The sequence below is a fragment of the Sitodiplosis mosellana genome, unplaced genomic scaffold, assembly GCF_009176505.1.
Source record: "Sitodiplosis mosellana isolate CC-2019 unplaced genomic scaffold, AAFC_SMos_1.0 Smas_scaffold_2, whole genome shotgun sequence".
Lineage (NCBI taxonomy): Eukaryota > Metazoa > Arthropoda > Insecta > Diptera > Cecidomyiidae > Sitodiplosis > Sitodiplosis mosellana.
In genome coordinates this window covers 4,165,263-4,181,663 of record NW_022595245.1, presented here as the reverse complement: position 1 = coordinate 4,181,663, position 16,401 = coordinate 4,165,263, and the positions used below count along the sequence as shown (strand labels likewise).

At 37.7% G+C, this 16,401-nt stretch overlaps 2 protein-coding genes across 3 annotated transcripts; one reads left to right on the top strand and one right to left on the bottom strand.

Moving 5' to 3' along the window:
- The first annotated feature begins 215 nt into the window (after positions 1 to 215).
- LOC129565073 (uncharacterized) lies at positions 216 to 5,477 on the top strand. Of its 2 annotated transcripts, none has more exons than XM_055439433.1 (10): positions 216 to 762; positions 1,979 to 2,463; positions 2,713 to 3,035; positions 3,228 to 3,470; positions 3,609 to 3,907; positions 4,001 to 4,078; positions 4,156 to 4,317; positions 4,389 to 4,470; positions 4,546 to 4,617; positions 4,694 to 5,477. In XM_055439433.1, exons 2-10 carry the CDS (start codon positions 2,118 to 2,120, stop codon positions 4,946 to 4,948), a joined length of 1,860 nt encoding a protein of 619 aa, XP_055295408.1. In that variant the 5' UTR covers positions 216 to 762; positions 1,979 to 2,117; the 3' UTR covers positions 4,949 to 5,477. The 2 variants fall into 2 exon arrangements, with proteins under 2 accessions (XP_055295408.1, XP_055295407.1); XM_055439432.1 differs by having other exon boundaries at positions 4,141 to 4,317.
- A 370-nt stretch (positions 5,478 to 5,847) lies between these two features.
- On the bottom strand, positions 5,848 to 11,480 carry LOC129565070 (uncharacterized). The gene is made up of 10 exons (XM_055439430.1): positions 11,260 to 11,480; positions 9,045 to 11,170; positions 8,810 to 8,925; positions 8,424 to 8,603; positions 8,322 to 8,354; positions 7,919 to 8,252; positions 7,209 to 7,826; positions 6,905 to 7,056; positions 6,583 to 6,753; positions 5,848 to 6,361 (listed from the first exon to the last, which is right to left on the bottom strand). Exons 2-10 carry the CDS (start codon positions 11,133 to 11,135, stop codon positions 6,205 to 6,207), a joined length of 3,852 nt encoding a protein of 1,283 aa, XP_055295405.1. The 5' UTR covers positions 11,136 to 11,170; positions 11,260 to 11,480; the 3' UTR covers positions 5,848 to 6,204.
- Between the last annotated feature and the right edge of the window lie 4,921 nt (positions 11,481 to 16,401).

Here is a 16,401-nt window from a genome sequence, read left to right as displayed (position 1 = left end):
CAAACAACATTGTCTCATATACTTTACATACAGGGGAAACATATCCGTTGTTTGAATTCGAGGCATGCGCATATTTCGGTTGAAGCATTCAGTCGAAACGAATGTATGTCGCGTATGCTATGAATTTACATAGTGACGGACAAGGATCGCCAATATATGCGATATATTCTCCTGAAAATGGTCGATTGGCAAAGTTGTTGAATGTGTCACTTTTCTGTTTCATTTGTGCACAAACCGCCAATCGGTACTGTGTGTATAACGTTCGGTGGCAATTAAATGTGAAAATCGTGTCGTTGTCGTCGCTATCCACACATAATTATGCCATTTTTTCTTCACTGTCTCTGTGTTCACAAATCAAACAAAATTAAATGTTGACACAATGAACATTAATTAAACGTTAAATTGTTGATTTTCAATAATATTTGCACAATAAAATACGGCGACGTCCGAATCGTAGAAGAGGAAAAATCAAATTTCGTGCAGAAAAACAATGGTGTATCGATTTTTTCCGCAGTGAAAAAGCAAAACACACAGCCAGCGAACACGACAGAGAAAGAGAGAGAGTCAGCGCGAAGCGAAATTATTATCTCAGCCTTGTTTATTTTTTTTTCTTCTCATCCTCCATTTGAAGCAGAAGCAGAAGCAGCAGCTTGTCTGTTGTTTGTGTGCAAATAGCTAAATCGAAACAACACGAGAAAAACATATATAGCAGCCGTCAAACAACGAGCTAGAACCGTGTGCAGAAATGGCCGACTAAACAAGGTAAATTGGTTTGAGAGAAAACACAGACGAAAGAGTGAGGAAAATATCCTGTTTTTTTTTTGTTTGGCTATTACATATATACGCGTATTGTTTTGCAATTCTCGAAAAATGTGTCTGTTTGTGCTTGGATAGAACGCGCGCAATTCTTGCTATTTCTCATGATTTTGATGATGTTTTTTTGACGATTTTAAGAAAAAGACACCTACGTATATTTTAATTCCATCTAATTTTTGCGAAATAGACAGCACTTTGATTTGTATGTGTGTTTGTGTGAGTGAGTGTGCAAGAATTTTTGCTGAAAAATCAATGTGCAAACATAAAACGTTTTCCGTGTTTATCATCCGACTCTAATGACACAGCACAAGACGACAACGAGAATGAAGTTGATGACTGCAAGAGACAAGAAAACTAGATACGTACGTTAAGCTGAACGGAGTGTGTTAACACGCTAAGCGATTACATCACACAATAATTTTGTGTATGTTGTCCTTATGTAGGGCAGTGTCACACAGTTGAGAAATGTTTTCTCTCACTATTTCTCGTCGATTGCTGTCGATGATAAGAGTGAACACATTTCACTCGCTCATCTCTACTCATCAACACTACAAACCTTTCTTCAAACACTACAATTAACATTGCAGTGTGTTCGGAAGTTGTTAATTTCCTTCGCAGAGCTGGCAAACGGGCGATAATGAAATAACGATATCATTAGAGTTTCGCATTTATCATCCACTTCAGATTGTTGGTTGATTTTTTTCCCTCTGTTTGTTATTTTCATAATTGGAAACTTATGTACACATACTTGGAAGTTCCAAGTTGGAACGATGTTCATTTTTTAATTAATCAAAACTGTATCGTAGCAGCAATTCACTTGGTATTTATTCAATTTATTGACACAATAAACCAAATATCCTTCGTTTTTTTTCTCTCTACCATTTCGTATTCGTTGTTTCGTTTCATTTCGATGAATTTATTCACATTTCAACTCGAACTTATTTTCATTTATGAATGTGTGTTATTTTCCGCTGAAATATTCTCGCTTGCATGACCAAACTCATTATATATTGCGCTAGAAAATATTCGTGTTGTTTCTTTTCGTCAAAACCAGTGCAGTGGAAAATTGTACATCACAAATTGATTTTCATGTTATTATTTCTGTTTAAGTGGGTTCAAAAGTTCAGGGTTTTTTAAAGAAAATTGTAGTATTTCATTGCAGAACACGGAAAATCATCATTTGGAATCGTCAATTTTCCGATTGCAGCCATTATGGTGCAACACATCACCTAGGTGAACAATGTGTGGCATTTAGTAGTCTCATGCCAATCAAATAATAACGCGACGAAGAGGGAAGAAAAATGTATTCACACGGTTCGGATGGCAGTAAATTAAGTTTGCTGGGTGGAACGAGCGGTGGCCGAGGCAAACGATCATACAAGCGACAATGGAACGAGAAAAAACGGGCTGGCATGAGTTTTCTAATTGTCATCGCATTCTTCACGGTTTTTGCACTCATCATCCTCACCGAAGTGCTGATGATTGATGAGAAAAATAAGTCACAAACGTTCGGCAGTAGCGGTACACTCAGGCACACCGGATTCAATCGCTTTGGCGAATCAATACCGGACTATGAAGATGTTAAAGATGAATATAGCATTGAAGATGCCGTTTTTCTACGTAATCGATTTCGGGATAAACATCGTGGTGAGTTTTAAACATGAATGACAGGTTTTCAGTGGAAAAGGTTAAAAAAAATCCTTTAAAAAAAGCAACAAAGACGTTTTTAAATAGACATATCCCGTCGCAGGAAAAAGCGATATAGATTTCTTACGGAAAATAGTTTTTCTCAATTTCTCCCCAAAGAATTATCAAAAGCGAAAAAAATATTGAGAAAAAGCATGAAAACCTATTCACTAAAAGCATTCCCTTTTTCTTCTGCCACTTTTGAAATAGGTGACACGAACGAGCGACAAAATCCAAACGGAATTCCAAATGTTGCATGGGGATCGTTGTTACCCGTGAATATTGAACGCACATTACCAACGTATACAAGTGAAACGAAACCAACCGATGGTTCATGGCAAATTGTCAACGGAACACGGTTTAAATTCTTCGTTTTTTCTGCCTTTTATGATCGTCGTGGTGGAAAATTGATACGCATTATTGGTGCGACAAAAACTCGAGTACCAGAAAAGGTCTGGTGTCGTTTTCTCTACAATACTGGCAATGCAACTGCACCCACCTATCGTTCGGTGTCGATAATGGCACGCGTTAAGGTATGTACTTCAATATCATAGCGCATATATCGCTTGTGCCATGACGTGATTCACGTTATTTCCTTTCAATTTTTACTTGTGATTTATTCAATATTTTATTCCGTACCATTCGAATCAAATCATTTCGCAATTCATTTTCCGTTCGCTTTTCTCCCTTCCTCTCTCTCCCCCACGATTTTCCATTGAATCCAGGTGATACGTGAAAATTGGAATTTGAAATATAGTGCGTGCTTTGTGCTATGCCCAGTAACAGCGCCTGATATCACCGTACCATATGCAGTGAGCGTTGTAAGCAGACTTCGGAATCCGGCTGGTAATGTGCTGCTCGTTCGCAATACAGATGACGATGTCGACTTAGTTAATACGACACATATCACAAATATACCCGATAAAATTGGCGTTTGTGTGAAACCTTTCCATTTTGATTACGATTCGGTAAGGAAGAAAATCTTGTTTGCTTTCCATTTCAGCCAACACAAATAATGTCACGTATATGCATGCATTCTTGCTTACCTCTCGAACACATCGAATCAAACTCAATTTTCGACTCTTGTTTATTATTCCTCCCATCAGGCGTTGCATTTGCTCGAATTCTTGGAATTGAACACCATTCTCGGTGCGTCGCATTTTACATTCTACAATCATACACTCGGATCGAGAGCATCGTGTGTGCTGAAACACTATATGAATGGGGATTTTCTAGCCGATGACACATCGAATGGTTCGAAAAGTGAATATCGTCGTCCGATTGCCAATCAACGAGCCACCGTCAATGTGTTACCATGGGATCTTCGAATGCGCTCACAAAAGGACATACGAACTGAAGGACTCTTTGCAGCCTTGAACGATTGTGTCTATCGAAACATGTACAGGTAAACAACGATTTTGTTTACATTTTCCGTTTTTCGAATCAAACAAACACACGCCGATTTCATTGCGCTTTATTCATCTATTATTCATTGCAGGTATCAACATCTAGCGCTAATTGATCTGGATGAATTTCTCATTCCACGATATAATAACACGCTAAGCGAATTATTGAAGTAAGTTGCAACGGTAGAGATGGATTTTAAAACGATACAGATTGAAATTAACTTTAATGAAGGCATTTAAATTCCAGATGGATGAAATACCGAATAAACGGCCGAAACACTGGAGCATACTCATTTCAAAATTCATTTTTCTATCTACAATTTCCCGATGATCCCATCGTCTATTCACACGACAACTCAGTCAATCTTGCTTTGAGAGCTGCTTTGATCACACAAAGGAAAACAAGAAGGTGGGTGAATTGAATTTGTCTTGGCTTTTTTGTTTTGTTTGAAATTGAATTTTGTGTTTATTCTTTCGTAGACGCGCAAAGCTGCATCCACAAAAACAGAGATCGAAATACATTTGCAAACCTGATGCTGTCGTTGAAGCAGGCAACCATTTCGTATGTTTCATTTTTTCTACCTTTTTTTTAGTCCCTTAAACACAAAACTAATCAATTTTTGCTTTATTCCCAAAGGTGTGGGAGTTCATCACCGGGAGAGGCTCTCTTAACGTTCCGGCTGATGCTGGCATTCTACATCACTATCGAGTGAGTGTTCTTGATTTTGTTTATCTTCTTATTCCCTTAAATACAAGACTAATCAATTTTTGCCTCATTTCAAAAGGTGTGCGAGTTTGGTGGTGATGATTGTATCAAAGCGCCATCAGTGGTGGATAGAACTGCTCATAAGTATTCGGATCGTCTAGTGCGACGTGTCGAGGAAATATACAATCAGCTCAAAATTCCGTGTAATTTGGCCGATTTACCAACAGCGCCACCGCCAACCACGCCAAAGAAAATGCCTAGCTTCAATGGGCAGCTCATTGGGGAAATAACCAAGAGTATTACAAACAGTGTCCGTGCAAAGCCAGTCACTTAGTGACCAATACCGCAAGCATTACCACTACTGCCATTGCGAGATCGAGCCACTTTAACTCTAAACTAACGACTAACCGATGTGATCACAGCTTCAACTGGAAGTGTTACGACTAACTATTAGACTAAATAAATGAATAATAGGCCTAGTAGCGCAAACAAAAACTGTTTTTGGGTTGTTATTCTTCTTTCTGAACAAAAGGAGAAGAAAAAAACATCTGGAAATCACAACGAATGATTGATTTCAGCCATAGCGATCGATATGAGAGAAAAAAAATGGATATCTTTAGACTGCTTAAATTGATCACCCAGATCGCGGGTCAATTGTAGGGCTTTTAAAATTCTAAACCAGCTTAATGCTAGGCTAGCGCTGCTAGCAAACTTTAGACGACTGAAATGTTTCTGTTTTTGTCCCCGAAACTCAATCATGTCAGATGCTTCGAACATTTAGCAAACGTGTCGTTGTTCAAATGAGAAATTGAAGAAGAAAAAACATATCGATTGAACGCATTTAAACAACCAACCAAAAACAACGACAAAAATCAACCCCACTCACACAACAACAAACACACTCACTCACACAATAAACACAACTTGAAACCTAAGAAATAGTTTTGAAATGTTTTTTGAAAAAAAAAACAGAATACCAACTATTTTCTACACAAGTTATGGAGATGCTACATCAACAACCGAAGAAAAATCACTTTTAATCCAAAGACACTCTCACCTCTTCACCAAATTATTCCATACGTAAATCATCATGCTTCTAGAAATTTAACTTTAATTTTTGTATTGAACTTAATATTTAATAAGCCATTTACTGGCGGAGAGAAGAGAATAAACAAGAAAATGACTTTGTTTATGAAAAGACGATCTTTCCAAACGCAGCTTAAACAAAAACAATTTATTTTTGTGATTTAAATAAGAAATGAGGATTTTTATTTGAAACGAGAAAAAAAGAAGAATTAACCAATCACACACAATACCGCCGATGATTCCAAATAATATTTAAAAAAATTATATCGCAATAAAAAAAAATTTACTATTTCGTAATTAAAAATGTGCATTTTAACTTTTTAAAACGTTTGAAATTCCCTCAATGGATTTGAAAATTTCGTAAATCTTTGCATATTCCCAATACTGTTTTGAAGAGCAATTTGTATTTTTGATTTTTGCTCAATTTTGATTTTGAACTTTTCTCTAAACATGCAATTTAAAATGAGCTGCTTTTCTATATTTTGATTGCATTTTGATTGTAAACTAACGATCGACGATAAGGTGCTGCTTCGCATACTCCCACATAAAAATTGACGCAGTAACGTGAACATTTAACGATCGCACAACACCGAATTGCGGTACTTCAATGGCCATATCCAACAAGTTCAAAATATTTGCCGGAATTCCGTCTTTTTCGTGACTGAAATGGGAACGTAAGAACAATTCAGACAATTAAAATCGTGGAATATGTTTGATAAATAGAAAGATTAATTACTTTCGAATAAAAAAGGAAGTTTTTATTGAAATTTAGAAAAAAACAACTTCAATTTAAACAAACAGAAAAATATTTAAAAAAAGGAAAATGGGTGACATAAAAAATACAAGAAACAATTCAATTTTCCATAAATACTTGAAGCTTACCCAAGAACAAGCACCATCTTCTTTGGCAACGGCACTTTGTTTAATTCGCCACCGAATGCCGTTTGCTCAGCACCGACAATAGCATATCCATTCGATTTCATTGCCATCAAGTAGCTGACCACATTGTAATGCTTCACCTCAAAGAATTTCAACCATTTCTCCGATGCCATGCTGAAAATGAAATGGAATTTTATTTGAAACATTGCTATTTGCAACCAAAGACTCGCTTCTATTCTAATATGGTATTTGTTTTTTCTAATTTCTGTCATAAAATCAACATTTATTCATTCTCAAATTGGTTGAATTTTCTTGAAAAAATTACCTGATTGAGGTGAAGTCATTGTGCTTCAGATGTTTCAAATTATCCAAAGCGACTGCTTTGACACCAAACACTTCACCGGTGCGAGAGATGCCACCAAGATTGGCAGCTTTGGTCAGCAAACTTCCCAAAATGATCAAATTACTGTTGGTTTTCTGAGAAAAAGGAAAAAAAAACATAAAAACTTTAGCAAAACTTTAAATTTTGTGCACAAAATTTCTGCGAAAAAAAAAACTTTTCCAGAAATCGAACTTTTTTACATTTCTTTCATTTTCCAAATTGAATCATTATATTTATCCACTCTTACCGTGTCTCGTCTCGCGAACTCATCGGATAAACTGTTCAAAACCTGTCGATCGACGAAAGTTTCACGGTATGTAACCAATTTGCGTTGAACGTTGCCCCCATGGCATGGATCACCAATTGTATCCTCAACATTATCGATGAAAGCCAATTCGACATCAACACCCTCCTGCGCCGCGATAGTTTCATCTTCATCGATATGAATGATCAATTTGGAATCATCTGGATCATAAATCTCATGCTTGTAATATTCATCGGAGAACATGTTGGTGATTCGTGGAATTTCACGCAACGTATACATGGTGTGAAGCATTCGCGATGCATCGATTTGTTCAAATCGATATCGATAGGCGTACGAAAACTTAAGAGCCCGACTCACTTTTACTTCATGTGCAATTTTTGTGCTGTCGTACAGAATTTTGAAGTCGGTCGTCAAATCGAATTTCTCACACAGGTTAATCAACACGATTTGTGCGGATGTTCGTACAATGATTTGCTTCACGAAGATATATTTGATGAGGAATTCGATACATTCTCTTGCAAATTGTATGTTGTTGGGTTGTTTTGAGCAAACGTAGTAAATTATCATGAACATTGACTGCATTCCTTTGTTGCCATCAATCTACAGTGAAATCAATGAAAAAGATGTTATAAATTAGAACTTACATCAACTCAACCTCCTATGGATAAAGAATTCAAATGGTTTGCACCTACTTTTTCAATAATCTGCAGCATTTGCGATGGCTCAATGGTATGGGCAATGATGAGCTCGTTGATATGGGTTACATTTGTTTGATTTGCCTCTTCCAAAACGATTTTCAGCATACGAGCGTCCCATTCTGGATCCAAACGGAATAAAAATGCTAATGCCTGTGTGATTCGCAGCTTCATCGAATGATGATGAGAATTTGTATAATATCGAACTCGATAGATTTCACCATTTTTAGTAAACAGCAAATTTTTCAGATTTCGAATTTGCTCCACATCATTTTTGCTGGCAATTGCGCGCATTGCAGTCAAACGAACCTTCTGAGTGTATGTGTTGGAGCTAAATTGAAAATGGAACACCTTTTTTTAGCTATTTGCAAGGGGATTTAGTTTTCAGATTGAGTATTACCTCGATTTTGACGACACAAACTCATATGCTTGCCTGAAAATAATATTTTGAATAAACTTAATCAACGAAACGAAAAACTGAAATAAGATGCGAAACACCTACTTTTCTTCGCCCTTGAGCTCATTTCCATAAATAAGAGCATCACCAAGGATTTCATCGATTTTCTTCACGCAATATGGATGTGTTTGCTCAAAAATGCAACTAACATCAGCTTTTCCAGCCAATAAAATCCGGTATGCCTTCCACATGTCTAGCTCCAAATTTTGGAAATTTTTCAAAATTCTGCAACAGTGAAATTGAAAAAATGGAGAAAAAATAAAATAAAAATTGAAACAATTAAATTGAATAGATACTAGCTAGATGTTTTGCAAAGATTGAAAAATAATGGAGAAATAAATTGAAAATGGTATAGATAAAGAACTATTCGATATGAGTATAGAAACCCACTGGCGGTAAAAATTGTAATGCAAATATTTCTCAATACTAACTTGTGTATCACATTGGCTTGGTGCGACAATTTGAACTCATAGCTCTTATCGATGAAACAATCATAGAGTCCTTGAATGTTTTGCACATCGTTTTCATCGTCCGGATCGAAGCGGCTCTATTTGAAAGAATAGAATTTGTAAGAAATTGAAGAAAAACAAATTAAAAGAAATCATCTTTGATTCGACAAAAAGGAATATTTTGTCTTCAAAAGTGTCTTTTAAAAATTGTCTTTACCAAATCGATATCCACATCCTCTAGCATGATGGCGTCGGCCAAAACGCCCAACACGGCGAATTTATTTGGATAAAGTTCTCCGCATTTGGTCATCTTCATGCTGATCGTGGTAAGTCGTGCTTTGAATTCCTGCAGTGTGCTCAAATTGTTGTCAACGTACGCTTTCTTTCGAAGGACTTCATAGAAATTGATCAATGTTCTATTGATGAATTCAAATGTAGTTGGATCATTACGGTCGCTGGCAAACTTATCGACAATGAATTTGAGCAACGACGCCGTAAAATTGAGTGCATCCAATGTAATATTGCCATGTGGTTTCATCAAATTGTAAATGCGTGGTTTGATGACAAACAAAGCGTCTTTCAATGATTTTTCAACGCATAGATTATTAAACAGTAGATATTCATAATGCGGAAAATAGTGGAACATTGTGCGGTTTTTCTCATAAAATTCATCCAGCAGCTTCGATTGATCCTTGTTGTTGGGTACGGCACGTTGGAAGTAATTAATTTTCGTTTCGATGGAAATGTGATTCAATTGAATGAAGTTCATTTCAAATTGCTGCAAATCCAACGGTTGTTTGAATGCATCCAGTATTTCAACGCGTGGAATAACATCGTATACCGCAAGCACTTGTTCCAATGTGAATTTATTGATGCCAATATTTTGCAAAATTCGTACCGTTATGTCATCTACTTCGGGCATGCTCTTGATAACACGCACCGATCGCTTTAGAAATTCCAGCAATAAACCAATTTGGAAGCCATTCCCTTTGTTCTGTTCAACATAAACGTCAATCGATTTAATTACCGTCCACAGTGGCACAGGTTGCCAACAAATCAACATCATAATATCAAGTGTATGATTCATATCCGAATCTTGGAAATATTTGGCCAAATTTTGTTCCGAAATTTTCGCCTCCGAATGCAAATAGGTGTTGTTCAGCGCCTGATAGAATCCATTCATTAAATGGCTGTCATGTTGCAATGAGATGCCATTTCGCAGAATGAATTCAATGCCATAATGAATAACAACGTTGTTGTGATGCTTCAGTACCAGTGCAAAAACAATCGAATACCAAAATGGTGGTAAATGTTTGACAATCACATCAAGATATTGATCCAAACATGATAAAATCAAATGACATTGAATTTCCAGCAAACTCTCCAGCACGGCAAAATAATTCTTCCAAACGGTTTGCAAATCGACGGGCGTTTCATTGTTGCATTCATCGGTGCTCATCACTTCATTTTCATTGGATTCCAAAATATTTTGCAATATATAAATGGCCTGTTTGCGTCGAATCATCTCTTTGGATTCGATGGCAGCCCGAATGAAATGCCATAAATCGCCGGTTAAAAACTGTTCACGAAATGTTTCATTTGATTGACACTCGTTGAGATACACTTTAATCAATTGCGAAATGATGGTGTAGCAAATGTTACATTGATGCTTGGCCACTTTCGATGAGCACAGATTGTGCCACATAAAATTCAACAGTTGTTCATTAGCCAGAGATTTGACATCGAGGTTATGTCGTTTCACCACATTCGATTCGATGAGTAACAATGCTTCGTTCAACAGTTTCATATCGGTAATTGGGCCATGTACCGCATCTACCACGGTTTTTAGAATTTCGACCGGTGTTTCAGTGTGAAAAACTCGATCAAATCGATGTAAAATTTGTAAATAAACTGATATCACATTGGCATGTTCATCTTTCAATGCCGTTTGTAGTGCCGCATGATAATTCTTGTAGAATTGATCCGTTTCTATGCACTTGGTAGCGGTGGCCATCACTTGAAATGCATCAACCAAATACTTACTCAAGTGTTTTTCATCGTCCAACAGCTTTGTGGAATCGTTCAACTTTCGAAAAAATCGATCCGGTGCAATCAACGCCAACAAATCGGGTGGTATCTCATTCTGCTGTTGCTTAAAATCCGACATCAACACAATATACGCGCGCAACGCATTCTGATCAAAACGTTCGACCGCCACACCAAATACATCTTTGTCTCGATTATACACGGAAATATTCCTGGCCAACGACAAATCATCTTCATACATCACTTCGATGTTCGACATCATTAACTCTATCTAACCTTAAAAATTTACCGCTCAGTCTGTTGAAAATGACAAAGTTTCAATCAAAATGCATTTTTTGTCGTAAAAATCAATTTTTTTTCTTCATTGGAAGCAAAGATTGACTTACCTTTTCTTCGGCAGTTTTACTGCTCCCAATAAATTAACTAACTTCGAGTGAATAAATTAAGTTTCAACTAAAAACAAATCGATGCTTCTTACTTCCAAGTAAAAAACACAGAAACAACTCGTTGAGTGTTCACCGACGAATGATTTTCGGCATTGTGTACAAACGATGCACAAATGACAGAGATAGAGAGCACGTGCGTGACAATGAACTACATCGACAGTGGTAGCGTGTGTGTGCGTGCGATAAAAACGAAGTTTTGTTTGCACAGTTTGACTATGGGTCAACGGAGGGCGCTGTTGAGTGTTCAGTCGTGTTTAGCAACTGAATCCACAGTTTTCATTAGAAAAAAAACTCGGTCTTTAACTGATTTTATAACAAAAGTAAAATGAATTGGTCTTTTATAAAAAAAAAAAGTATCCACTCATTTTATTTGAAAACTTTCATCGAATCGTTGTTTTGTTAGGGAAATTAACCGATTTCCTACAAATTCCCTTGATGTAACGCCCAATTGAATTGCGCTCAATATGTCAATATAATCCGTCAAGTAACAAACAACTTGACTCACTTATAAATTTTGTTTTATAAACTCGTAGCAAAGGAAAGATAAAATGCGTGCTCTCGCCTAATCCGAATGGTGGGGCAAACAATATTGTAGCACGGTGATGATTAAAGAGCTAAAATCAAATAGATTTTGGCACGTGCAATTCCGAATCAATATATGTATATTTCAAGTACTATACCAATGCCCGATGGGTATCAGATTAATTGTTCGAACAGGGCAACAGTAACAAAAGTGTATGGATAGAAAAATTACGATCAAAACAGAAGTGTGTGTGTGTGCGGATTTTGTGCTTGATTTACGTAAAAGTAGCAGCAGTGGACACAGCAGTAGCAGCAGCAGCCGTCCAAGCAAAATTGATAACAGCAATAATAGAAATGAGTAGCAAATATCTTAATAGAGTGGGTCCGAAATCTTTTTCGGTGTGTCATTTACATTCAGCACACATTAATTCTGGCTCGGTCGTTGCTATGCCGCACATTAATTAGGGTTTTATTCACTGCATATTCCGTACGGATCTGGTCTTGTGGCGCGGATGCTAAACGCACGAAGCAGCAACGAAAAAAAAACGTAGAGAAACACACAGATAAATAGCAACGATGAGAGGGCGGGAGAGAGAGAAAGAGACAGAGAAACGGAAAGAGCGAAAGCGATAGTTAAATAAATTGGCGTGTTTAACACAAAAAGCGCGTTACATTCTGTCGCATTAAATGGATAGTAAATTTTTTAAGCTTTTGGCTAAACGTAACGAAATTGCTACCGAACCGAATTGGTTGTTGCTCGTCTTGAAATTGCAAGTAGAATGAAGCCCATTGTGTGTTACTATCGTTTTCTCTCTATGTGTGTTTGCTCACCAATTACATCATTGTAGTTGTCTTTGTCGCAGCATTGATATGACATTCGTTTGCACTAAATATTAGCGGTTGACTGGATTCAATTTTAAATACGATGTCATTAATCTGAAGTGACTTAACGGCAAGATGGTAAAAAGTTTTGCCCGTTTGGTTTGGCGCGATCTGCGCTATTCATCGCACATATCATTGTGTGTGTGTGTGTGTGTGTGTCTGTGTACGGTTCACTTGGCTGCGACGTAATCTGCAAAAGAAAATTCCACTGCGGTCAAATCAGTTTATCTAGCGAACGGAAGAAAGTGTATAAGTAAAGTATTTTCGAGCACAGTTCAATCTTGTGCGCTTCTGCTTTTGCCTTACTACATATCATGCATTATAATGTTAAAGAAGCCATAAATTTTCGGCATCCGATATCTGTCATAGATCATGGCCACTAAGCGCTTGATTCAGCTTCTTCTGCTTCTTCCTTTCAACCCTGGATATACACAGCCGTTGCTCCTGTATTTAATTTGGGCTAATATTTTTTCGCCTTTAAATCAATTTGTATCGAACGTTGATCCTATCATTCAATTTTGGTGTGGGCGCTACTGCCTCATTTCCTTTCTCACTCATGACACGCTTCGCTGAAGCTAACGGTTTCAATGTTGCGCCCCACACACAGCACAGCAAACCGAAATAGAATATTGGAAATAAAACAGCATAAAATATGTTTATGCGGATGTAATGCATTATAAAGTCGACGCGCGTAAATTTCAAAATGCACATAAAAACAGGCAGAGATTAAATGCCGAAAGTCATCTGTTTGCCCGTTTATTGGTTACTTTTAATGGCATTTCTATTTGGTCTTTCGGTTTCCAATGTGTGTTTCGTTCTTTCTCTCTTGCTCGCTCGCCCTCTCTCGAGATGTGATGCTTTCGTTCATTCGTTCAGCCAATGGATATGTGTGGTTTTGCCCAGAGTCAGTATAGAACTATAATCAAAATTGATTTTTTTCGACTGTTGATTGTCTCTCATGGAAAATGGGTGACATAAAGGATTTTGCACGCTTTCTCTCTTTTTCTCTCTCATTCACTCGCCCATCCATCGATGTTGGAAGAAAGAGAGTTATGGTGACTCTTGAGATCGTTAAAAGATGTTTGCACACCGCCTCAAGCTTTCGACCTCTTACTCTCCCACACTCTCGTTCACACATCACCGCCGTCACTGTGCCACAACAAAATCTTCATTGGCACAGAGACGCTGAGAGTGTGAAAGGGAGATGGGACAGAGACAGCAACATTCTGCCAAATGCAAATAAAATCCCGTCATCTTTTATCGCCTAACGCTAAACCACAAAACAAATAGCACATAAAATCAAATGACATTTCGAAGCGAAAATTTTTCAAATAAAGACAACAACAGGCGAGATTGGGTAAAAGGGTGTCGCTGAGGAGTTTGTGTATGTGTGTTTGTGTATGTGCGAATGAGATATGTGGCGATATGAGGGTGGGGTGGAGGTAGAATGGGATACATATCCAAGTGCCCATAATAATTCAAGTACATTCCATTCCTCTTCAACGTGGCGCGCTCGGATGTTTTTTCCCTTTTTTTCTGTGGTTGTTCCTTGTGTTTTATGTATCTTCTTTGGTTTTGCACGTTTGTTTTTTCCGTTTACACTCATATGAAGCAAATTACGGTACGATACACACATGCCACAGGACGACGATGATGATGATGATGACGACGAAGATGATGGAATCAAAAAGGAGTGTGTGTGAGAGAGCGCGCACGCGATGCGAGTGGGCGCTCGAATATTCACATCTCCATCGCGGTTGAAATTCACAAAAATTGTCGATTATTTTCAAACACATTGGTACATAATATAATAATCATCATAAATATTTCGCTGTTGATCGAGTACACCACACGGTAATGTGTTTGTGTGTGGTGAATGGTTCAGTGTACTGAAAGACTGTGAGAGCAAACGAGTGGTTTGGTTTGGTTTGGTTTTGTTGTGCGTTCTTCGAATGCGAATTCGGTGAGATGCGCGTCCAAATGTGTACGTGTTGGCATTTTACGATGAACCACCCAAAAGTCCCTGTGGCACATATGCAAGCAAAAAAACAAGTCACAAATCGTCATAAATTAGACGAAATCGAATTCATACTTACGATTTGGCGGTATTGCGGTGAACTGCTGCTGCTGCTGCTGCCGCTGCCGTCTTTATAGCCATCGTTGTCATTGCTTCTTCTTTTAACTTGCATTCATAGCGCGTTTCCTACTGGTTTGGTTGACGCTTTTGAATTAAACGGAACGCGATGGTCGCTGTTCATCTCTTCATTCCGTATTCCGCATGTGATTTTTCTATTTACTCATTTCTCGACATGTTTCGCCATCTACTCTGTGTTTAACATTCAGGAATGCAGAGAGTGAGTGAGTGAGAGAGAGAGAGAGAAAGAAGAAGAGGAAAAGCTGATTCCCACGTTTGAGCAAATACAAAAAAAACGCGAAATGAAATAAAACAGTTTTCTTCAGATGCCCAGGATTGCGATTGAGTGAAAGAGCGGAATGAGGCACCAGCAGCACCTTCTGAACGGTTTTTATTTGATTTGGTACGTACGTCACATATACAAGCGAATAATTTGCCAAATATGTGTAAAACAGCATACACACATGCATGAAGCCTCCCAAATCTTCGCTCTCTTCTCACGCGTTTCTTTTTATTCGATTTTTCTTTTTATATTTATACTTTTGTTGGCGCTGCTCGTCGTGGTGCGAACGAACGTTATAAAGAGAAAAAGCAAGCTTAGCGCTCCCATGCCGTGTGAATGTTGTGTGTTCGGCTCATGGATCACACACACACACACACAAAATGGAAAAGAGTGATACATAAATATTATTTCAATTTTATTACAGTCAAAAGTACGAATGATGTTGCAAATAAAAAGAAATTTCTAAATTGACTCCAAATATGTAGTGTGGCTGGATGCGGTTTGGTATGTACATTGTACAGCAGCTCAATACACACCGAGGCGTTCGTTCACTGTTGCGCTCGTTCTCTTTGCCTCACCTTTTCGAATATATATGTGTGTGTGTGTGCTTTCAAAATGTTTCAAACCTTGTTTGATGCGTGTATTTGCCATCTCTCGAATAATATGTATTTTTTATGGTTCGACATTTACGTTCGATAGATTTTCGCCCGATACTTACTTGCTCTGGCTGCTTTGGAATTGGCAAAATCTGGTTGGAAGCCGAATAACACGAAACATATAATATTGGCATTGGCACATCACCTCTTCTTCAATAATACAAAGCAGTATTTCAATGAGCGAGTGAATCGGTTGTGTAGGAGAGGGGAGGAGATCGACTGAAACTCATAGAAATTTATTCGATTCGGTAAGTATCTGGAATAGCATTTTGGCATTGCTATTACTGTTGCTGTTGCTGTTGCTGTTCACTCAGCCCTCCACAAAATGAAGTATGAATATGTGTTTTCTACAGTTTTCTGGCAGTGTAATCATAGAAGCATCTACATCAGTATCGGCGATAGAGGTGGAGGCACATCACAAACACACAAATATTCGAGCGAAACAGAACTAACTAAAAACCAAAATAAATTCCAACATTATGTTTCAGCAATAAAAGTGGATGTATTTCGCCAGTTCCACAGACGTTTATCTTGTAAACTCATAGCGAATGAGCGAGTAGCGAATGTATTTTCTATGCAACCGATTTTCAGGCATGAAGAAAATT